The 25,386-nt window shown below is 36.6% G+C and overlaps 1 protein-coding gene across 1 annotated transcript in view; it reads left to right on the top strand.

The window, feature by feature from the left end:
* WWOX (WW domain containing oxidoreductase) overlaps nt 1-25,386 on the top strand; it is a 113,532-nt gene that overhangs the window by 70,925 nt on the left and 17,221 nt on the right. Inside the window, exon 6 of the mRNA XM_017741079.1 lies at nt 25,037-25,125. Coding sequence (XP_017596568.1) covers nt 25,037-25,125 — 89 coding nt within the window. The remainder of the gene's footprint in view (nt 1-25,036; nt 25,126-25,386) is intronic.

Below are 25,386 nucleotides of genomic sequence, written 5' to 3'. Positions count from 1 at the left end.
TAGTCCTTGTCTCTTGTTGGTTAGGAAGCATTTATATCATGATAGCATGGAAAGAGTCCAAGGACAAGTTAAGATCAGTACTAAGAGTGAGGATCTTAAAATCTGGAGCTCATTCTCATTGTTACTATTTTGTTTTTTCATGAGAGGAGGGCTCTGCAGGTTTTCAAGCCATCCCAGAAGCCCAGAGATCAGAACTTGTTTCCATTTCTTCTTGTTGCTGGATGTGATTGATCGCCCCAAGAGGGAAAAAGGAACAGTAGATGTACAGTGCTCATCCTGGGCAACTCTAGAAAGCTCTGTGCTGTGTGGGAGATGTATTCTTCTCAGAGGGCTTCCTGTTTGATTGGGTTTTGGTTTTTTTTTAGGATTGCAACCTCTTGCTTATGGAACTTTCATGATGATTTAGTGCTTATAAGACATCACTGAATATCAAGGAAGCCTTAATAAATCTGAATTGGTCTCAGTGTGGATGGAAATGAAGATGTGTTTTTATTTTGTGTTGGGCTGATGGAATGAATTATATCAGAAATCTGACTCCTAGAAGAACTGGGAATTCAGTGAAAGAATACAACAGCCAGGAAAGCACACTAAGCCCCACAGAAGGTTTTTGCTGAGAAAGAGCAGCGCTGGTGGTGTGTTGTGTTAGTGTTTGGAAGGTGTACTGGTGCTACTGCCAGGCCACAGCAGGAGCAGGGAGGGTGAGCCCAAAGGCTCAGCAGTGCAGCAATTCCTGAGCAGGGTGGGGATAATGAGTTGCCTGAACAGTCCCAGAAAAGGCAAGAGGGTGTCTCAGGTCATCCAGGTAGGAGCAGCAGGATGTGGGGCCAGAGACAGGGCTGGAGATGAGGCTTCAGCAGAGTTTCAAGGACCATCTAGAAGACAGGGCTCGAGACAGGTACACCTGTGATAGGGCTCAGGGAAGGGCAGAAGGGCCAAAATGTCAGGAGTGTGGATGGAGCTCAGGGAGCACAGAGAAGAGGGTGCATTTGGGGAGTTTACAGGGGAGACTGCACAGGGTGCTGAAATCTGTGGCAGCAAGACCTGTCATCAGTGATCTTGGGATGAGAAAAAGAAGTTTCCAGTGAAAAGTAACTTTGAGATTTCAAGTTTCACAGCAGGGATAAATTCCGATATACTCACTTGCCTTTAAGAGAATCTCATTCTAGTTAGTTCCTCTGATTTCAGAATAATACTTCTGTCTGTAGTCTCAGTTGTAATACTTTGACATGTATCACCACATTTTTATGGGAAAATCATTTGTTTTTATTGTAACTTTTAAATTTTATTTTTCATTAAACCCGTTTTATTGACTTTAGAAACGGACTTTAGCTATAGCAGTGTAAATCCAGAGGAAGTGAATTTATGCTGTTTTATACCAGTAAGCATAATCTGGCACACACTTAAAAGAAAAAAAAAGTTGAAATTGTATAGTCAGCAGTCAAAGCTTCTTGTTAGAAAATTCTCGATCTGTAAGAATGCTATTGATAAAGGAGCTAAAAACCTCAAAATTGATTTATTTGTTATCAGCTCAATACAGTTTGTCTGAACACTGAACTTGCTTTTTTGTTCTTTCATGTGATAAATGTATTTGCCTATGTTGTAAAATCTAAGCTAAGCTTCTGTACAAGCTGAGTATAGGACTGGAAACCAGGATTTCCAGAGTTTTACCCCTTGCTTCTGTCAGGAAATGAAGTAGTGACCTTAAGTGACCTCTTAGGTCTCCTTTGTAAGGAAAGCTGAATTCCCTTTGCAGTTTATTTAGGAGTCACTGGGAATTCAGCATCTTATGAGATCTTTCCAGGATTGATGTACTTTGTTTCTGCAATTGTAAATTGAGAAAAATACAATCTTCTGGACAGTCTAGTTATGCCAGACCCTGAGTCCTTAGTACAGGCTGTGTAGCTGCAATGAACAGCCTACTCCAGGCATGCAAATTGGGAATTAATGAGGACTGGAAGTTTGGAGTATTTCAGGCTTTATGGTTTTTCCTTTTTGCTGAATTTTATAGCTACTTGAATTACTTGTTTTGCTACACTTAATTTATCATTTTAATTCCAGGGAATGTTTTTGACAGTAAATGTTTGTAAAGCAGCTAAATGTATTTTTACTGGAAAGGCTAAAGAAGTACAAGGAGCATTCTTATTTTCCTGTTAGTTGTATGGTATAAAAGAGACTGAAAAGTGTGGTTTGGTCTTTGCACAGAGTGTACATGTTCTTTGCCTACTTTGTTTATTGTTCCTGTGATGTAGTTTAGGGTTTTTCCTTCCTTGCATTATCTCCTGCCTGTGCCTCAGAAGGAGTAAGAATTCAAGCAGGGCTGAAGGCTGGGCACCTGTTTATGACCACAGGTTTGAAGTCTTATCAGTTGTAACATTTAACAGTGCAAGGCCTTGGGTTTTTCCCCCCCCTAGTTTTTAAACCAATGCTTTAAAAGGTGAGTGGTGCGTTATTTATTTTTTTAAATTATATGTTCTACTTTTTGCACATAGTAGCATTCCCTTAGTTTATACCATAAGTGACCTAGTTTGCATTTTCTTTCAACTCTATAAATTACCCTATTTTTTTCTGCTGGTATCAAGGTTTCCTACTAGTCCTGAAAAATTAGGTTTTAATTTTTTTCTCCCTTCTAGCCAAATAAACATAAAGAAGGATGAGAAGACAGGAACCATGAGTGGATTTGTGGCTTCTTGGAGGCAGGTTTTATTCCTTCATGTGCTACTTCTTTAGCTTTTGATGAAGTTATTTCATTCATCTCTGCCATGACTTTGCTACTTTTGAAATGCGTGATGTGCATAGATTGTTCTTGTGCAGATGCTCTGCCTGGATTTCTTCAAGCAAGTAACTAGATAAATGAGAAATATTTTGTAAATGCATTACATTGTGTCATTTGTGTGTGTCATTTGCCATATTCACAATGATAATTGAGTAGTGAAGAGCAGGCTTGACTTCAGTCCACTTTTTCCCTAAGTTTCTCTGAATGCATTTTACAATGAATTGGGTAAAATGCCCAAGCTATAAATTTCTGCATGCTCTGATCAGGATTTTGATTTCTAAGTTAAAATTACCTGACCCTAATCCATGTCATTGCTCATACTATGGCTACAGTACACAGTTCAGGTGCTGGAAAGGAAGTTTGTGTGTTTGTGGACTACTGGTCTTAAAAGCAGGAAACCAATTTTATGTCCTTTACATGATAGATATTGAATCGATAAAGCATCAACCTAAGGTTACACTTGATGTCTCCAGTGAGAAGACAATAAATCATGTTATGTGCATACAGGTATATTGACTCAATTTCTTTGGGCTGCCTATGCAAAACTGAAGGTGATTGAAACTAAACCATTAGAATAAAAGTCTTATAATGGCAGGTATAAAGCCATTTAATCCACTTCTTACGATTTGAAATTTTAGTATTAAAAATCTAAGTGCAACATTTAAATCAAATTGAAAATCCATCAGGTCCTGTGCCCCGTCTCGAATAATGGTCAGTGGCAGATGGCTAAAGAGGGAGAATAACAGAACATGTGCAGAATTATTTCTCCCTTGTTGTACCCTTCTGGTCTTCAGCAATTAACAGTTTGGGTACTTTGGTAGCTGGACACTGCACCCATGTAAAGAATTTAAAATGCATCAGTAGACTTATCTTACGTAAACTTGTTAGTTTTCATTTTCAATTCGCTTATGGTTTGGCTTTTCCAGTGAAGTTTTGCACTTATATATTGGGGAGAAAGAGTCTGACTCATGTTGGAATGGGTGGGTAAAGGAAATGGTCTATTTGTGCTTTATGTCTGTGTCACTGAGTACTTTCTGAGGATAAAAAGCTTGATGGTTGTCACTCCTTTTATGTCTGGATTTGCTTGTGATGATAATGTGTAGGTCTGGCAACACAGAGTATTTTAATTTCTGTCTGGTGGCTTCAAAGAAGGACCATCTGAGAATGGAGTTATTGATACAGCATGTCTATCAGTAATAGTGTATTTTTTTTCCTTGAAATTTTCATATCTCAGCACCAAAAAAGTCATCAATATGGATAACTAAATTGAGTTGATTCAAGATGAAAGGTTGCTGCTCTATCATTAACAACAAGCAGCTGAAGAAGGTTTTATAGTACTGCACTGCATTGCTGAGAATCATTTTGTTGTTTTAATGTTGGCTATCCTTTGTAGCAACTGGACTTGGCCTGGCTGGACAGCAGTCTGCTCTATTGCAGGTATTGAAATACTGCTTGAAGAGCCAGTTTTGCTTCTAATATATGTAAAAATATATGGAGGATGGGGGTGTGGGTCAGAAAACCACTTTGAACCCTGTTTAGATAACGGAGCACGACAGTTTACATTTTCTTAACCACAAGATAGCCTTGACATACAGCATGTTCTCACCCAGAGAATAAGGCAGAAGCCTTGCTCAGATGAATCTGGAAAGCACATGTGCAAGGAGAGATACTCCTTGCTTATCCCTGTGCCCCTCTGAAAGCCTGATTGCACCCTCACAGCTGGAATTTTTGCATGAACGTGTTCTGAAGGAAAAAGCATGTGTTTGAGTGTTATGTTTGCAGGGAGTTTTACATCTGAACTGAAATGAAAATGATCACTGCTTTCCTCTCCAAATGAGCACAATGGTATTTTGTTCTGGCATTTTAAGTATCAAAGTATGATATTTTGTAAGAGTTTAATTTTATGCAAAATCTTTCTTCTTTGTTACTGCACCCCTCCAAAAGACAGTTTTTTAGTGTAGCCATTTTAGGTAGCCATTATTTATCATTCATTTGTATAACTACTCACTCTTTTCATGTGAGCCATTTCTGACTCATTATGTTTAGATGCTCAGCTTAAGTACTGAACAGAGAAGTTATGAACACTGTACCTCAGCACTCTGAGGAGAACACTGATTAAACACACCTTAGCTGTGAAATTCCGAGGTGTGTTTAGGTGGCCTCCTCTGGGTTTGCTCTGTGCTTTTGTCTCACATCAGGTATAATACTGTTATTCTAAATCAGCAAGGTTTGTAAATGGTTTTGGCCATCTTGTGTGGGTGCTGTGAACAATTTAAACTTCTCAAGTTGCTTTACTAACTTAACCTGTTAGAATATACCTTGTACTGCTTACTGCTGTTTAACTGATCAGCTAGAGAAATTTTGGGGTGAAAGAAAACCAAATTTTTTCAAGCACTTTGTATCACAGAATCCATGAAGCCCTCTTACACTTTGTCTCTTGAATGTTCTAAATGATGGAGCATATCAGAACAGCAGAATCGGGGGGGGTTGTGTTTACCCCAGCTGCCCCATTCCCTGCTCTACGGAATCGCTCTTTTCTTGCCACACAGGCTCGTGTGGTGCTCATCAACTCCTCATCTGGACCACAGCTGCTGGTTTAACAAAAGTTATAAATTATTTTAAAGGGAGGGGAAATTTTATTTATAAAGAGTAATGGCTAAATAGAATCTAAGTTAGAATTAATATAAAAAGTTGCAAATTGTATAGGTAAACAATAGCATAATTATAAAAAAGCTATGTATAAATAAGATCCTTGGTATCACTGTACATTTAATTCATGTACTATAGTCATTCAGGGACTGTTTGACTGTAAAATGTTACACATAGAGACTTGTAATTGAAAACTTTAGGATATGATCTGTAGTTAGAGGAATAAAACTAAATTGCAATTTTTCCTAAATTGAATATGCCACTATCTTACATGTCTCAGCCTTTCTGACCTGGCCTTGCATGATGCTTCTTGACTTCCTGTCCTGCTGTCATTTTCTTTCATATTGGTCTGGCACTTAGTCTCACTGGAATCAATAAGGTTGCTCCCATGCAAGTGTTGAATAAATAATTGATTAAGGAGATACTACACTTTTCACATATTTTCCTAGCAAAGGTAGCCAACATAACTGTTCTTTTAAAAAACTTCTGTTCTTTCCTTTTACTGATTATCCCTCACTTCTTCTACTGAACAAGCAGAGCATGGTATCTACCAGATAATCTGATTGATGTGAGCTGGAATCTTTGTAAAGCGGTGACATCACTCTGCACAACAATTGGGAGAAGTAGCTGCTCTGCAACTGTGTAGCTCAAACCAAATCACTTTCTAGTATTTCTCTCCATTTCCCTTCTAAAAACTGTAACCTGCTCAGTTTTAAAAGCTGTAATCCAGAATGGCAAAGCGCGCTCAGGTATTGGTCACCAACTGCTGTGCTCATCAAATTCTAAATGAAATATTTAAATAATTTGGTCCTACACAAAGCCAGATACAAAATGGCAGATAAAGTGGTATCTATTGATATGAATAGTCCCAGTGAAGTTTGCCTGACTGCTTGGCTGGGTTTTGTGTATTTAGAATTGCAGTAAAAGCAGAAACATTTCTTGACAGCCGTTGTGTATTGTGACATCTGAAATTGAAACAGGCACTTCTAAATTTTCTGCACATCTCCTCAACTCAAAGGTTTATTATAGCTCCTACTATGTTATGGTAGTATTAAACTACAGTGAACTTTCTGTAATGGGAATGCACTTACACTGAAGACAGATGTAGGATTTCTGTAGGAGATGGAAAATAAGATATCCCAGGCAAATAAATACCTGATGACTGTGCCCGTTGCAGTCACTCTACCAGTGTGATTAACCTTTTTATCTTCAATTACATTCCTAAGTGATAGAATTTGTTCCAGCAAAATAGTGTGCAGATCCAGTCTTGTTCAATATTTCCCACAAATACATTGACTCGCTGTTTTGGTTTATGAAATCCTTTCTATTGTTGTGGTTCAGTGACAAGAGAGATGAGGTAATTACAGAGCAGTTTGCCCACTGGTTTCTCTCCAGTGCATAGCTGTAGTCAATGCTGTTAGACCACTCAAATACCCAATTGTCAAAAAAAGTAAGGAAAAAAGGCTCAGATATCTTTACCAGAATTTACTTTGGTGCTGCAGAAGTTACAACATGCATTTTATGTCATCCTACACGTTGCTACGTTTGTTTTGAAGTAATGCTTCATTATTGCTATTGTATGATTAAATATTGAGAGTATTACTTTTCGAATTGTTCTACTCCAGTATTTAATGAGTGCAATTAAATGGAAAAAATTGCCTTTTTAACTGATGGTAGTCTATTAATGTCTCTGTCTGTTCAGAAAAGAAAAGAAGTGTATTATTAGAATGACAAATGAGTCAAAGTTACCACGGTGATGGAGAGGTGCGATTCCCCTCCACATAATCTTCAATTAGTGATCTTTGTAAGAGGATGTTTTTCAAAAGGGTAATAGAGAAGTAATGAGATCAGAAGGAGGTCAAACCCAGCCTTCTTCGTTTGGCAGTTTGATTAATTTATTTCTCCTTCTTGCAGATTGCTGTAAGGGGCTTTTGGCACCTGGTGTTTTCCATGGTACTCTGGTTGAAGTGACTGCTTATGAGAGCCTTTTGTGTATCCAAGAATGTTCATCCACTTGAAACTGAAGGTTTCTGAAGGGTTCAGATTTTTTCTTTAGTATAAGCACTCACTGATAGTTCTGAAAAGGAAGTTTTTTGAGAAGAAACAATCCTTGACTCTCCCATGTGTGTTGTTATAAGGCAGAGTACTCAGACCTAGGACTGGGTTGCAATGCAGCTTCCATCTCCTTCAGGGGGGATGATAGTTTAGTCAAAGGAGAGGGAGGGGAAGAAGGACCCAAGAACATAAGGTTGCAGTGAAGTTGCTTTTCCCACAATACTGTCATGAATGCACACATGTAGCACTTCTGCATCCTTCAGGTGTTCCTTCCTGCCCCATCTCATTCTTACCACTTGTGTGGAAAGTTTTGTTTCAAAGAGCAGTGAGCTGTTTTCTGATGGTGATCATAAAGCTGACTGTGGCCCCATGCAGTGTGTTAAGCCTGTGCTATGAGTACAGTTACATTATGTTTAGTTTATTCTCAGTAGTAATTCACTTCTTTTAAAATATTCAAAGTAGTTTTCCTGCAAAACTGAAATGCCAGTAGCATTTTCTCAACAGTTTCCTCAGGTTTATGTATTTGTGCACTGATCAGTTTTGCTCTCCTGATAGTCGAATGTATTACTGTGGTTTCAATTTTGACATAAATTCAGTCATTCTATGCAAAGTAACATGTCAGTAGAGGAGCAGTAGATGTTAATTTAAGATGACATTCTCTTGCTAGCACATGTGACATTAACAGTTGCATGATATCCAAGACTTAACTATGTCTGGGTTACCTCAGTTTAAGCTCAAGATGCTCATGGAAGTTTTATTTTTGGCTTTGTTAAGGGTAACATTAACATTGAGTTTTCTTACTTTCTCATGAAGCCTTTGCAACAGTCATTTAACAGAAATTCAGAATTATCATTATCATTATTATTACATTTAAAATATTTCACCAATAAAAAGAGATACTTTGGATTAAATAGATCATAAAATGTTTTTATTGTACGGATGATCACAGAATCATAGAATGGTTCGGATTGGGACTTTAGGACCATCTAAAAGGTTAAATACCAAAGATTATTCTAATTGCATTTATAATCACAGGTACAAAACAATTTTGTGAATTTCCCCTCTTTTTAGGGGCTGTACATTTGGGGGGAATTTATACATGCACACATATACTTATGTGTATGGACAAACATGTCTCCTACTTATCAAAGTTGTCTCAGAACAGAAAAAGTAAAATTAGATTTTTGTAAGCTGGAGTGATGTGCATGTTCTTATTTTCAATGTGTAGTAAAGTAATCCTTCAATTTTATTTTTTAACAGTATTCTATAATATAAATAATCTGGTCTTTTCTTCTGCAGACTGTTTAATTCAGACAGGTTGAAGTTGCCTCCAAAGATTGGCGTCAAATTGAGGAAACCATTCATGTAGTAAATAAGATAATTTGTTTCTGCCCAAAAAGATTAAAATATAGATTTTTTTATTTATTTTTTTTTAGCCCATATGATTTAACACATACAGTTCCTGCATCTCTGTGATTCTGAATGCATTTTAAAATTAAGCACTTCTACATGGATTTCTGTTCTTCATTTCCTGCACTGCACTTTTAACTTGAATTTCGCAAATTTTAATTAATATAATCAGTAAAGATCTTTATATCTTTCCAAGATATTGATGTTTATATAATTTCAAAATGTGATGGGAAACTGATGCTCCTAATGAAAGCCGAAGTTGTAAAAACAAGTAGCAAGTCCTAAAATGTGAGGTTTTTTTTTTTTTGGTTTGGTTTTTTTTTTGGGATATTGTTGAAATCCAACTAAGATAACTTCTAGAGATTGATCAGTTCCTGAATATGCAGGTCATTCTGTTCTTACACCATGTAAGTTTTCTGACAGAAAACCTATTTCTCCAGACTGTCTGCCCACATAGTTTGTCCACAGATATTATTTTCTGAGTTTCTTTAGCCTCAAGCATTGGCACTTTTACACTAAAAATCTGTGTGAGCAGAAATCTGCACTGCAGAAGTGAAAACCAGAATGTAACCATAGTGAAAAATTACATTCAATAGAGCTGAAAGTTGAAATCTCTCCTTAGATTTCCATGGTAGAAATATTAAACTAGTTGTTAAATAAATGCAAACAGCATGTGAGCTTTTCCTGAGACTCAAAGAAGATCAAGTGAGAGATGACAATCTTGGTTTCTCCTTTTTCCCTCCACCTCTTTAGTGGGATTCACACTGTTCTGGCAAATCCACTTAGATTTTTGCAAAAGAAATATTTCTGAATCTAATACCTGAAATCAGAACTCTGCTCTTAATTCTTTAGTTAGTTGACAGTAGATTGTCCTAAAGGCATATAAAACACCCTAAACACTCTCATTCCTTACTGTATATTACTTTGGTAGTTTTGAGTGACAAAACCATTTAGACACCGTGGCTGTTACCATATCATGGTTTGAAAGGTAAAACAGAACATGATCATCTTTTTAATAGGAACACTGTGTGATTCACAGGTGGTGAATATTTCATGCACTTTGCATTTGCCTTTGTGCAGGAGGGTAAATGGAAAGCAAATCTGTGTGTACTTTAGACAGTAAAAAGGCATTACTTTGTTACATCATATAAACATGTAGATTTGATTCTCTCTTTACTCATGCTGTAAAAAGAAAGTTTTAAAGTGTTTAGCCATACCTGAAAATGTAAATGCCCGAGCCTAATGTAATGCTGAAGAAAAATTAAGACAAATGATACTGCATCCTTGCCACAAACTGCAGCTTGTACAAAATTCACTTTAGTTATTATACTGTGAATACGTGTGCTAAACCTCCTCTGTGTATGCACAATTTATGTTGAATGCAACATGAATCATTTTAATAGACCAAGAAAAAAGTCCCCAAAGTCAATTTTCAAATTATGAACCTTGGAACAGAATATAGCAACAATGAACAACAAATAGTTCAGATTTTATGCTGAACTACAAATGAACCATTAAAGGTACAGTATACTCATTCAGAAAAAACAGTTTCTCCTTATCATCACAGTGGCTAAAAAGCAGAACAAGAGTATTTCTTAAAGGTCAGTTCTAAATTTTTTTCTTTTTCTGTACCTTATTAAGAGGCACATTCGTGAGAGCAGATGCCATGAAGATTTTAACATCTGTTGTGAGATTTGGATGATTCCGGTTATTCTGGTTAGATTCTGTCTCTGATCTGCCATGTAACCTTGAGAAAGACTGGTTTTAGTGCTTTAAAATTCAGGAATCCATTCAGATAGGCCTGGCTTCAGACAGGTCATTCTAATGGAAAACCTCTTCACTCCCTGATTTTAGCTGTTCTGTGTTACCAGAACACAGCAAAGGTGGTAGCAGAGGAGCACAGGTCTTTTAAAGGTTGGTAAGGAACTAAAATTCAACAGAAAGAAAGAAAGAAAGAGTATTTGAGTGTCATCTAAAGCTTAGAAGAGTTAAACAGCATATAAATGGTTGCTCATTGCCTCATCTACTTCATTGATGGCATTTTTCATTGCTGAGTACTTTAATTTATGAAATAATGATAGATTTAGTTGATTATATGGATACTGTTGCTTTTTAAAAACAAAATCCAGTATTTTGGAGCCTTTTCATTTCTTTTAACTTGTCTCTGTCCTCCTAAAATTGCCTACTTAATTAAAGTTTTATAAATATAAACCTCTGGTTATTTTCTTGGCATATGCTTTTGCATGGGCCTGAGAGAATTAGTGAGTCATGCCTCGAAATGCTCTGTGGAACCTTGTGCAATTCAGTGTTCTTTAACTGGTCAAATTTGCTGTTTAGATTGGAGAAGACAGAATAAAGTAAAAAGACTAAGAAATTGTGCTGAATGGTGTCATGGGAGGGGAGAAAATGGCTATTTTCAGTTAACTTTGTCAGGCATGTAGTTAAAAATAGAAATTGGCAGTGGTCATGGGCTTTTCAAGATAGAAGTACATGAGAAAAACAATCTAACTCCAAAGTTCACAGCCATTGGGTCATGGTCAGTTCTGAAAATGTTCTGTAAGGGATGTCATGGCTACAAAAACTGTACCTGAAAATGCTGCAAGAACTGTAGGATTCTGTAAACTAAACACAGTCTGTGGAGCACAGCATAGGAACCACGGGTTTCTTGTGAAAACCTGCACAGGTCTGACTGCTTTTAGCATTAGGTGGTATAAAACAATTTATAAAATCTATTATAGAAGTTTATAAAGTTGCTTCATTGAAATTTAACTTCTTTAGTTTCTAGAGAGAGAATTTGCCTTTGCATTTTGACTGAGTCTTTGTAAATCACTTTTTGATAATTGCATTATTTAAGATGCTATTTTAAACATCTCTGAAAACTGCTGTGAGTTTTTGGAAGTTAACATTTGCTCCAGAGCAAAAGGTAAAATCTGTTCTAGATTTCCTTGAAAAATTATTTTATTTATGTATTTCTTAAAAGTTGCAAGCCTACCGTTAGAAAACTAAAAAAGAAAAAAACCAACCCAAACCCGCAAGCCTTTATTTCTATTTAAGTATTTTATTTTTCAGTCTGGTAAGAGAGCCCAGCATGTTGCCATGGTGTGTTCATGGATCAAATTACATCTAAATGGAATTTGATATATTTTGGTAGGTCTGGGTTGCAGCTCCTTATATTTACACTACTGCAGGTTATTCCTGAACATTTATAGCTCTGCAAATGATGGTGTTTGTAAATGATCTCAAAACTTACTCTATTTTTACTGTGTGTGCTGTCACTGCTTGGTCCTCACCTGCAGTTACTGAGACCCAAACCAAGGACATTATAGGGTGAGGCAGTTGCTCTGTTGGAGAACTAAAACCTGACTTTGAATTATTTCAGGGCTTTTAGTCAGGATTCTTTATGAAATAGATGTGACAAATTGTCTGCTTTTGATACACAAGTTTGGCAGAAACTTTGCCTCTTTGGTTTCTTAGAATTTTTAAAATTTATTAGCCCCTGTGAAAATATCAAGTGACTTTAAGCAGCCACCATAAATGAGAAACACATTCCTCAAAAGTTGATAATGTTTTCTCCTCCCCTTGGCCCTTTTGTGTATGTAGTGTTTCACCATACTTGAACCTGAAATCCAGAATATTGTCATCTATAAGCAAACCCTTTTTCTTATCACAGAGAAGATAATCCAGTATGCCATGGTCTTGCAGGTCAGAACATTATTATTAGAGTCAGAACAGAATTTTATGCAGGTGAAGAAAAAAATTTCCCATCTACTAATCCAGTAATCTCCAAACTCAACTAATTTTATGGTATCAAGGCAAAGAATATGTTTTGGTGTTTCTGTTTTGACTTCTTGCCTCCCATTCAGGTTACTGATTATATGTCAGCGACCCACAGGGGTCTAACCAAGGGAGCTACAATATCACATTGTGTGCTCTACTAAATTCCAGGAGGCAGCCTGAGCATCACAGAATGTGAAATTTATGCTGGTAAAGAGGGAGTATGGATCAGCAACCCATTGATTTTAGCCAAAAATCAAATCAGCAGTAAGATCAGAGAAGGAGCCCTGTGGTTTCATCTCGACTCTGATCCACTTCATCATTCTACTCCCCAGTGCATGAGAACCCCTCTGACTTCTGGAGAGATGAGGAAACAGATTCACTACAAAAAGCAATGACAAAACCAGTTGAAAATCCTTTATTTTCTTTTTCCCCTAGATTATGAGATGTAAATCTTATGAAAATGATGTGTAGGTATGGAAAGATCTTATTTATATTCCACAAGAGTAACAGTTATTCCAATATAATGGCAACCCCCCTTTATTCCTCAACAACATGCATTTTCTTCATTTTGTGATATATTATATGGCTTTTTGGTGTAGCTACACTTTTAGATCTTATTGAATAGAATTTATGTGTTGCCTTATGGAAAACTTGTTTCATAATTCATTAATTATTTACTATTACTTGACCTTACAGTACATGAAAAAACCTATCCCATAACTGTAATTTCAAGTCTCTCTAGTGTGAAATCAATCACATTCCACATCTTTTATATTATTTAAAATGTGAATGATGAAATTTTCCTGTGTATTTCTCCCAAGTTACCGAGAACTTTCAAACCTCAGTGTGTGGGAAATGTGCAGGCTGTCCCCTGCTGACCTGGGCCAAGTCCTGATTGCATTGCAAACTCTGCAAAACCATTTGCAGTGGATGAGCTGTCCCTTTTTGTCAGTGGAACTGGGGCTGGTAAAGACCAGAAGTATTTTATGAAAATCTACTTCATAGGATTTCTGTTTGCTTTGTGTACAAGTCATATTTAGATAAGGACATAGCTTTTAACTTGTATTTCCTCCCTATCCCTCCAGCCCAAATTGTGCCAATGATGTTACCGAACAAGCTTGATGTGTGCAGTTTCCAGGGCTGGGGGGAACTCCTGGGCAGCTGGATAATGCCGAGTCCACTTCTGCTATTTGTGTACCCTGTACTGTGTGAGGAAGGTGGTGGGTGTTGTGTTTGTATTTACAGTTCAGGAGCAATTGGGGAATGTTGTGGGAAGCAGCCTGGTGCGCCCAAGAAAGTGATGCAAGTTCTGTTAGTGATACTGAGATACATTTTCTGATTTCTTTGACAGTAATTTCTGAAAACACATGAATAGATAAAAGGAGAAATCAGTAATGCACTTGAGATTTGGAGGTTACCTTTTTCCTGAAAATCTGCAAGAGAAGTATTATCAGAAACAAGAATTTTAAAAATATATTTTAAGCAGGAGATACATTTGTGGAACAAATTGCATTTGTACCTCAGCCTGCACGAGCACAGAAGAATTAGACTTTTGCCCTTGACAAAAAAATCTTGCCTCTTATTATTATTATTTCCTTCTCCTTTTGCCTGCATGTATGCCCATATTTTTTTGCTCTATGAGACAGTTTATCAACTAAATCTGCCTTTTCTCCATTTTTCTTTCAGTAGTTAGATGCCAAATGTTCTAAGTTCTAAAACATGTCCAGATTGCCAGATTGTATCTTATGCAAACCCTGCCTACTTTAGAAACATGTATATAATCATATTAAGCAAAAGCCATTCCAGCTATTCACGTATATGCTTTTATGAACCTCAGATGTAATTGACAGGATTTAATTTTGCTAAAGTAACAAAGGCTTTGTAAGTATAGGCTTTCCTGATACCTGAGCATAGTTAGGAAAAAAATCAGAGTACATGTAATACTACACAAGGAAATAAAGTTAATTTTCTTGAAATATACAGTAGGGTATATAAATGGACTTCGGGAAAAAATAGTAGAATGAAAAGTCTAATGCTATTTTCCTAAGCCACATTTGCTAAATGCAGACTTTTGCAAGGTCAGCAGTTATACTGGAGTTGAGGAGAAATGGCTTCAGTGGCTTTAACTTTACCAGTGCCCTTGATGAGGTGCAGAGTTGTCAGTATTCTCGTAAAATTCCTCAGTGATGGCTTCTTCTGTTCTCTTTATTTCCTTAAGTGAACATCTGTCTAATTGTTCACCTCCATTGCTTTAGTGCTTTCCTCATGCTTTCTCTGTTTCCAGACAATAAACTTTATTTTCTTCATAAGAATTCAGTCTACGCAAGGGTATTAGGCAGCTTGTTTGCACCTTTTAATTTCTGGAAGTTTTCCAGAAGGGCTTTTTGCTGTAGTTCCAATGGGTTCATCAGTGAATCATGTAACATAATGCAGCATTGTGTTTGGGTTTTTATCCGTTACCTTCTGTTTATAAACATCTGCTTGGAAATTTTCTTTTTGAATTTTTTTTTAATATGTTTTACATTTTTGCATGTGGCATATGGGTAGGATATACAGTGCCTGCTATCTTTTCAGGTGTTCAGGTAGGTACAGCCAGTATTTACCTTAACATTTGGGAAAAGCCTAAACTACTTGCTTAAGCCACAAATTTTTAAGCTAGGGTATGTGCTGGTTATTTAGCTATGTAACAATACTTGTTAAATTAAAAGCAATTTAATAATTGAGTGACTACATTAAAACTTGGCATTAACACTTATGGTTGCAGGATTGCAGAAGGTATCTAAAAAGTTTCTCTGTCCACTAGAGAGAGTATTACTCACAAACTTAGCATGCTGCTTCTCTCGTGTTCAGTTCTTTGTGTTCAGGATTTTTTCTTCCTTTACAAAGGGGAAAGGCAGTGGTGGTGGTTGGTTTTGTTTTGTTTGTTTTAGTTTGGTTTTTTTTTAATTACTTTTTCCCTCTTCCTCTTATCTGTAAAGCATTTGTATCAATCTCCCACACCTATTCTTCAGGCAAATATTTAAAGTTGGAAGTAGGTGGGTGCTGTGCTTTTCCTGCTGCTTTATTTGCTGTCATGGCACCACTTCCTTGTTTTTTATGTACAAATACCTGTGCAAATATAATTTTTAAGGCATATTCTTCATGCTTCTGACCATATTGTTCATACACAAGTTGTATTTAGGAAACAAGGGTTTTAGTATGTTTAATGATGAGAGACTGTCCACTCTCCCTTTATATTGCTGCATGAGAAAATTATTTTCTAGAGTACTTTTGTTATCTTGAGGTCAAAATTTTTTCAGAAAATGAATGTATATTTAGTAAATGAAAATTTCAAACATTTTCATGTTGATGGTACTTAAAAATAAGACACTTGATTGTGAACTTTCTTCACAGTTACACTAAAGCCATTTTAAACTTTCTTAATTATTAGAACAATGGGACGTGGCCTTCTGACCCCGCCTGTCTGAGGCTGCCCCATTGTGCATCTGTAAAATACATGGTCTGGACTTTGATCTCAGCTTTTCAGACAACCTTGGAATTACCTTACCTATTTAATGATGTCTTTGCTTTTATATCAGTGATTCCTGAGATGGGCCACATTTTCACACAAATTTAATTTCAGCCTTTGTGTTTATTTTGTTCATATTTTCTTTGTCACACCATATTTCTTTTGAAAGAAAGTAGAGAAAAGCTTCCTCCTTTTGTGACTACAGATCAGGTGGCAGAAGGGCAGGTTTCCATATTCTGGTACTGGTATTTTTCTGTGCATGCAGAAATACTTCATATTTTTGTTCAAGTCTATATTGTGTATATTGAGTGTATATTAAGAAGCTGATCCTGCCAACCCTTGTACAAGAGATCTTTACTAATGTGATTCATTCCTTTTATTTCACTTTCTAAAATTACATACATATCAATGTGACCATTTTCAATGCATCTCTTAGCTTGGGAATGTGAACAGCTGGGGAAACAAAAGAGTTTGTGTATGTGTTTATTTTTTTGAGGATACTCTTCTGTAAGTTATCAATGTTATATTGTTTAAATCTAGGAGATTGTAACCATGAACTGCCAATTAAAATGGCTTAAATAGCTGATTATTCAGTTCTTTAATTTCTTTGTCTCAAATATTTATTTTTACTTAAGTTGAAGCATCCTGAAATTACTAATGAGTACAGAAGTGATGACTTTCAACCATATTGATATTTTTATTTTCCTAATATTAAGAGTGGGGGGAAAGAACTGTACCTTACATCTCTTGGCAAGCTTTGACATCCTCCCAAATAGCTGCAATGCATTTGTAAACCTGCAGACGTCACTATTCTGCCAATTAATTGTGCTGCACGAGCCATTCCATCGCACTCTGACCACACTGAAAATGTACACTGCTCCCATCTCGCAATTACAGCACTTGGTTTTCATTCTGAAACAATTTCACCAGATTTATTTTAATATTGTTCCTTCATTTTCAACACTCCACCAAAGGAAAAGAGTATGTTTTCCTTTTTAACTTGTAGGAGCCGTGGCCTAAGAGTTGTCTCTAATTATTAGTTATTGTTCTTTCAATACAGATTTATGAACTACTTATTTTGTGTCATATAACGTACCATTTTTAAGCAACATTTTTCAATCTGAACACAGCTTCCAGGAGGGCAAGCTGCCCAGAACATCAGTGATCTCACAGTTATTACTTTGTGTCATATATAATCTTGTTTTTTCCTGCAACAAATAAATCTTTGGGCCTCCCTGCAAAAAACATTTGTGGTTACAGTATAATAAAAATAAACCGTTTGTCGTGACTGCAGCTGACATTTATCAGCCTATTTGTGGGTGCTCTTTCTCTCTCTGTATAATACGGAACATAATTTGTCACTTTGTAAATACATTCCAGCCTAAATCCCTGCCAGCATCTGTTAGTGTTTGAAGGATTAATGCACTGCACAGTGCATGTCTGCACTTTCAGGCAACAACGTAGCTTATGGTTATGGATCATGAGAGAACAGGGAAAAAGGGTTCATTTTGTATTTACTTAAACATTGTTGCCCTTTTGACCATCATGCTTTTCTCGTCTCGTTTGTCATCTGGAGTGGGGATGCTGCCTTCCCTTCCCTCTGTGACAACTGCATGTGAAATCCTGCTGTAAGTTTTGTACACCACTGTGTGTGGAACTGTACATATAAGATTACACCTCTTTAATTTTATGGATAATTAACAACTGTAATAATGTATTGCAGTAGAGATGTTTCTGGTTTAGTCCATTTAGAAATTCTCTTTTTCCCCCCAGCCTCTGCCATTTGCAACAAATCCATTACCCTGTTGCCTCCTACATTGCTTCCTTCTCAGCAACCCATAAACTGGGTTTATTTAATCTTAAAGACTTCAAATAGAGGGAGTTTTTAAAAGGAAAAAAGCCTGTAGCTTCTAAATTATCCTGATGCTGTTTGCCTTGTTGCTCTCTTTGAAAATGCATTCTGCTATCACTTCGAATCTTGCAGAATGAAAGGAATTGGAAGCATCTGAATAGGAGGCTCTCCACAGCTGAGATTCTGTTACACATTCCCAGGCTCCCTTGATCATTCTCTAAACAAGGAGATATGTTTATTAGAATAGTAAACCATACACATGATATAATATATTGCCAAGATTATTTGAGATTCCCCAAGATAAATTCAAATGAGCTTTACAGGAATGGGCGTTTGGAGATGGAAAGAAGTGATCTATATCCAGGGAAAGAAAAAAAAAAATCCAGCTAAAAGTAGGCTCCCAAATAAATACCCACTGTTCATATGCATTAAGAGCTAAACAAATTCCTATTGCCAAAATCCACAGTAGATTTTTGTTTAAATACATGTAATTTCTTGTTATTGAAGCAAATGTGTCCTGTGTGCAATGGAACCATGTGCATCCAGGAAAAATCAGGGCATTTGGAGCCTACTAAATGAAGTATTCTGAAATGATAGTCCAGCAGTTTTTGTATGTTTTTGTTCTCTCTGGTTACTGAATAAATAATTTTTAAAATATCTTTAGGAGAATGACTTCTTTTGCTCTTTCTAAGCATGATTTAGGATTGCTGGGGCATAGTTTACTTCACTGAAGATATTAATTTCATAAAGAAATGCAGATGTTTTCCCTTTTTTCCTTTATAATTATCTTCAGAAGATATGAAAGGCTGAATTTACAGAGATACTGATCTAAGAGTTAACTAATGTAAAGATTATGAAATAACATTATTGCTTATTGTAGTGGTAAGTGGTATTTATTACAGAAGATTTATTAAAAAAGGATATTAAAATCTGAAAAATGAAGCAACCGCAAAGAAACGAATGAGTGTATTTCACATTTCTTTTTATGAGCAGACATGTGCTAATAGATAAAGTTCTAAAACTATTGGGAAATTTAAAATGGTGATTGCATGATAAGTCAAATATACAAGCTATACTTGGAGACTCGAGTCGCATTTTTGTATTTGGATTTTAAATTATAGGTAAATTAAGTATTTGGACAAAGGAAAAATACTACTGTGAATAATGATTTGTTTAAATGTGAGGACTAAATTCCAGGTTGGTGTATGGCATACTCAGAAACTCAACTCCTTCCTATCAGGCCATCTTTATCACTTTTCCACATCTCTCACCGTCAGATTTTCAGGCTCATGTGTTGCTTTTACATTTAATCTCCATCTAAGAGAGGATCCAGACTTCTCTGTTGCTTTTATAACCCAGCTGAGTCCAACATTAAATCTCCAGTTCAGGTGTTGTTCAAGGTAATTGTGAGTGGGGACAATTGCAACTTCTAGACATTCATTTTCAGGACAATCCTACAACAGCTTGAGGGCTTCAGGTTTTTCTGAAGAGGCCTCTAAGTTGTAGATGATGCCAGAAAGAAAAACACTGTTCTCTGCCAAACATCCAGAATTGTTCTGGAGAAGGGACAGAGACAAAGACAACAATGGTACTAATAATTTATTCTTCATGATAAGATGTTGGTCCAGGGCTGATCAGGAATCCGAGTTTGCTGGCTCACACGGACCCATTTAATCTTCATCTGTGTGCTATTCTCTTGACTTGGATGAAGGCAACCCCTGCAGGAATTCCATTTTTGTGAAGATCAGGAAGATCTAGTTACTTAAGCAGGAAGAACCAGGCTTTACAAATTAAAATTTTGGGAGAGGTCACACACAGCATCAGATTATGTTTGACAGGACTGAGCAAGAATAATAATGGAAAAATATACAGTACTAAATTACCATCAAAATATGGGTAAAACAAACACATCAGGAAATAGTGAAACCAAGTATTACTAAATAAACTTTCTTTCTAATGAAAAAAAGGAAATCCTTTTCATCTCTGATTTTCATGAAGAATCAAGTTAGTCCCAGCTATTTCCTTGTACATCTCATAAATGGGTTACTAAAATGGTTAATATTAGGGAAATTGGTTTGTGTTTTCTTGTGTAAAGTTAGTGGAAATTTGAAAGTACTGCACAAATACTGCTGATATTCAGGGGGAGGAAAAATGAGTGTAAAAATGTTCCACCACAAGGTCTTCTAATGAACTTTATTGAGGCATACCAAAGGTAGCAGAACACATTATTAAAGCATCTACCACAGGTGCTGGATTGCTCTTAAAGCAGTGGGGTGCATCCATCCCCATCAGCTCCAAGGAGTTGCAGAGCGTTCAAAGCACACACCCAGGTGAAGCTGCCATTGCATAAATACAGTTTTGCATGAAGTACCAAATGTTTACTGCATTAGGGACAATTATACTTGCAGTCCTAATCCTGAGTGAAAGCCTTTTTCCCCATTAGGTACCCCCATAAATAGTGCATGGCACTGGCTATTGACTGTCATAAGCTATGTGTCAAATTGTCAGATGTGCTTCTAAAACATCCCCTGCTCCATCCTCAACATGGAAATATGAGTTTATTTGGGCATTGCTTGTCATATGCTGAGATTTGGTTATTTGTTTACCTATTTTCAGATAATTCCACAGATTTTTCATCAGCTTTGATGTAAAATTCTTTTTTTGCTGAAGATTTTCTTTCTCAGACAGCATATCAGAACTATCTGCATTCCAAGATGTTGTCATGAAGATTTTTCTGTATTAAATTAAACTGCTTTTTACCAATTGGTTGTACTTTCAGTTCCTCAAAGTCAGATATTCCTGTTGTTGTGCCAAGTATTCAGTTTTGAGTTAAGGACTTTTAAATATTGAAGATGTACACACACTATTTTCTGAGAGTAAAATTATACAGTAAATTATGTAGTGTCCACTATGGTACATTTTAAGTAGGCCCTTACTTGTACTTACATAAGATACAGAGGCTACAGCATATTTATTAAGACTCTTCAACTCTGTATGAAACTGGAGCAGTCAGAAGTAATGGTGTCTGCTGAAAGATTCTTTATCATATGAATTTACTTTTAGTCATCTATTATTTATTTCAGCTATTTTATATGCCATTATAATAAATATTATGACAGAGAAAGCTTTTATGCTTCAACTTATTGTACTGCTCTTCACTTCCTTGCAATCCTTCAGGAAAATGTAGCTATGCTTTACCTATATTTAACGTAAATCATCACTTACATTTGAATGAAAAATTCACTATGAAAAAAGGCTCCTTCTTCTATACCAAGACACAAATGCACAATCATGTTTACTGCCAAACTACTCTACCATGCAGTGTTCATTTTTAAACAATTTTAAGCTGTAAAGTGAATGCATTGCATATAGTGAAATAGCTGGCTTTCTGGGGGTTTTCACTTTCGTGTTACTTTCTGGCTCAATAAGCATTTTTCTAGCATGAGTGCAAAGTATAGCCAATTGCACTTAAGCATTTTTAATATTTTTGCTCCAATAGGGAGCAGCTTACATACAAAACTGAACAAGCTGTTTTCTGGGGTTATATAGAGTAATGCAACTTACCTGGAAATATTGATAAAAGGCTTTTAGAACTGGGCATGAAACTTGAAATACAAGATAAGTTTTTTTCTTTGCACTTTTCAAAGTGTTATTGTGTTGGGTTTAGAAGATGACTTGTTCAGAACTGGAGATTGATCTGCCTTTGGCTGTTTCTTCAAAGGCACCACACTGATGCCTGGACATTGTGAGCCTTGAACTTCTCATTTGGTTTCATGAAATAGTCCACCTCTTGTGTCTGTCCACCTTTGGCCGCTTGAGAGCTGGTCTGGGTCTAGTCCTGAAAGTGGTTTTGGATGCAGGTGGGACACTTGTCCTGGGTATCTGCAGCAAGGACACCAGTTCATTTTGCACAGGCTTTCAATGGCACCACATAGTTATGATCCTGTGATTTAGAAAAGAGCTCTTTAAATTATTCTACACTCATTTTATTATCTACTTTCTCCTTAAATGATGTAGTTGAAAATAAAGTCATAGAGGGAACATTAATATCTTTTGTCAATTTAATTTTCAAAATTCTGGGGTTTCCTGCCTTAGTGTATTGATTTGACTGTGGCAGTTTAAAGACTGTCTCCTGTATTTGGGAAAGTGGCAAGTCTCATTTAAGATTTCACAACATAAAATGAGGCATAATTCAGTACTGAAAACATGTGAAGTGAAATAGTGAGAGACATCAGCATAATACAATTATGACACATTAGATCAGGATTTGCAGCATACCATTAACAATCAGTTCTGACTGCAGAGAACAATTACAGTTAGATGCCTTTTAGCAAAAATGATTTTTGTTTTTATTTTTTATTAAAACCCCCTATGCTCTTGTATACATATCACAATATGTGACACCTAGGCTTCTAGGGAAATTTTTAACAGAGGTAATTCTGAGCTACTGTATGAAAACAAACATAAAACCTTCTACTTGTCATTTAATGGAGATATATTATTAAGAACATACCATGCAAATATATTGCCTTATGCATAGTTGTTTTTTTTTTTTAAGATACTGTGATATAGAAGTCACAGTGGGAAAATTTGGAATAAAAATAAGTTGATACTAAAGGTTTAGCATTTCACAGTCTCAAACTGTAGTAGGAATTGGTGCTCTACAGAACACCTCTGTGGGGTGAGAGGTTCTGGATTCTCAGTGGACAAGGGAGAGTCTGAAACAAAAAAGTTGGGGAACTTGCCTAAGCTCATGGTACATTAAATTGATTTCTTCCCCAGTTGTGCTTGGAGAAAACCCTCACACTTGGCTTCTTGAGTGCCTTCAGAAGCTGGGGTGGCAGGTTCTGAGTGCTTTGGATGTCACATGCTCCAACTTTTCCTGTGAGGAAAAGAGTAAATGGGTGTGTCTGTGCTCAGTGTGTGCCTTCTGTGCTTTTGAAGGAAATACAGGCTATAACCATCAGGGTTTTGAAAAGCAAAAGCAGGGAGAAAGTTGAAAAAATACTATGATTTTTAAATTTCTGATTTTTACCTTTTCAATATATTAATCCCCAAATTCAGACCAATCTAGTCTGCTTAACTTCTACTTCAGCAAGTATTTTGGGGGCTTCATTTTTTTTCTTTTGGACTTGAAGTACAGACACCTCTTTTCTGTTCTTGGAATCAGTAGCAGAAGCCTAATGTGTGACACCAGGAGGAAAAGCATTACCTGAGTGATACCATGTGGACTTGAATCCTTGTCCCCGAGAGAACAGTAGCTGACAGCTTGTGGTTTAGTCTGTTGAACTACTTGATTATTATGTTTTTTTGACCACCTTATGTGCCTGTATTTGTAGCATTCTTGTCCTTTTACCCTTGGGAGAGACAGGAGAATGTTTCAGCTGAGGAAAGCAGAGGCAAAGTAAACCCAACTATGCACACCACTTCTGTAGTAAGTAAACAGCTTTGAACTGCGCAGCTGAAGAGAAATTGTTCTGGAGTTCTATTGCATAATGCAAGGCAGCATCATCTTTCTCAAGTCTCTGACCATCAAAGAGAAGAAAATGTTTACCCAGTGGGGCAAAATGAATTCCAGAATGATGTGCACCTTGTGAGGGTAAAAAAAATCTTTGTAGCAAAGTTTGGTTTCACATTTTCTGACTCCATTAATTGATACTTCCTATGGAGACTGAACCTGTTGAAATTTTAGTTGTGTTTATTTTGCTGTCCTGATAAGTCTGGCTGGAATGGGACGAAAGGAATTTGAGTGATACTCTGTTTAAACCAAACCTGTAAGGTAGTTGTAGCAGGCACTAGAATGGGTACTAGCAAAATAGAAAACATATGTAGGGAGGAAAGTGCCAGATGTAATGAAACAGAGAGATCAGATGGATCACTTGAGCTTGGGAGACAATGGGAGACTCTTCTGGCTTCCTTCTGTGCTGACTTGTGTGCTGCTTTCCTTTCATTCCTCCAGCAATGCTCATGGTATAACCTTGTAATCCCAGCTGGTCCCTGTTGCAACCACCAGCTACTTGGTTCTGTGATGACTTTAGTGAGGAAAACAGGCTTTTGGTTCATTTTGTTCTGAGATTTGGAGTTTCAAAATATCTGGAAACAGGGATCTTAAAGCTGAAAATATTGAGAAGGCTTGGTTTGCTGATGCCTAAGGTTAACTTAACCTTCAGGTTAACCTGTTGTTTTTTGGGATATTGTGTCCTCTTCTAGGTGAAAAGTTGGCTTTAGGTATATACAGAATTTCTTTTGAAGACACAGAATCATAGAATGGTTTGTGTTGGACCTTAAAATCCATTTCATTCTAACCCCCTATCCCCTAACACCTTCCACTATCCCAGGTTGCTCCAAGCCTTGTTCAGCCTGGCCTTGGACACTTCCAGGGATGGGGGGTCCACAGCCTTTCTGGGCATCCTGTGCCAGGGTGTCACCACCCTCACAGGGAAGTGCATTTATGTTATACACTGGTAAAGTCTTATTGTATAAAAATATGGGTAGACTGATCTGTTATTCTCTGTAGTCATTTTATACTCTTTTTTGTATCACCTGCTATGAAAAATAGATCTTTTTGGATTAATATGGGCCAGAATCAAGTTAGCTGTTTTTTATAGAGTATTTACAGATTTTTTTTCCTATTGGTATGGTATGTAAAAAATAGCATGTATTGAGAATAGCACTTACTCTACCTTTTATTTCATGAGTTACCTAAGTTTCACCATCAAAATCAAAGCAAAAAGATACCTATTAACCTTAACACTGCCTTGAGTCGTTTCATTGCATTATATAAAGCTGTGCATTACCCAGTGTGTGTTTTTAGCAGAACCACCAACTCACAAATGCTACTTTTGGCACTAAATGTTGTGCTCATCCATCCCTTTTGATGATTTGTATTCACTTTGGGGTTATAATGTTAAACAAGGGAATCAGATGAGTTTCATAACACATTTACTGTAACATGATACTGTGAACTGAACTTGCTATTATTTATCTTCTTTTATATTTTCTCTTGTTCCAGCATAAAGCCAAGGTAGAAGCAATGACCTTAGACCTTGCTTCTCTTCAGAGTGTGCAGCACTTTGCTGAAGCATTCAAATCCAAGAATCTGTAAGTACTCAGAGAATTATATGTAATAATTTCTTGTTATTTTAATGTCTTTATCAGCTGAGCACAGTTGGCAGAATCACCATAGTTCGACGGATCACCAACTGCAGTTAGTGAATAATCTTTTCACAGGAATTTTTTTTCAATGTAAATTAAAGATCATTTGTTTTCATACTAAAATAAAAAAAATACAGGTCTCTTATTATTTGATGTGTAGCCCCAGTTTTAAAGGGCATTTTTACCCTGTGGCTATTGAAAAAGACC

The sequence above is a fragment of the Corvus brachyrhynchos genome, unplaced genomic scaffold (genome assembly GCF_000691975.1).
Source record: "Corvus brachyrhynchos isolate BGI_N302 unplaced genomic scaffold, ASM69197v1 scaffold26, whole genome shotgun sequence".
NCBI lineage: Eukaryota > Metazoa > Chordata > Aves > Passeriformes > Corvidae > Corvus > Corvus brachyrhynchos.
Note: the sequence above shows the minus strand (reverse complement) of the source record. Positions and strands in the feature narration are given on the sequence as shown.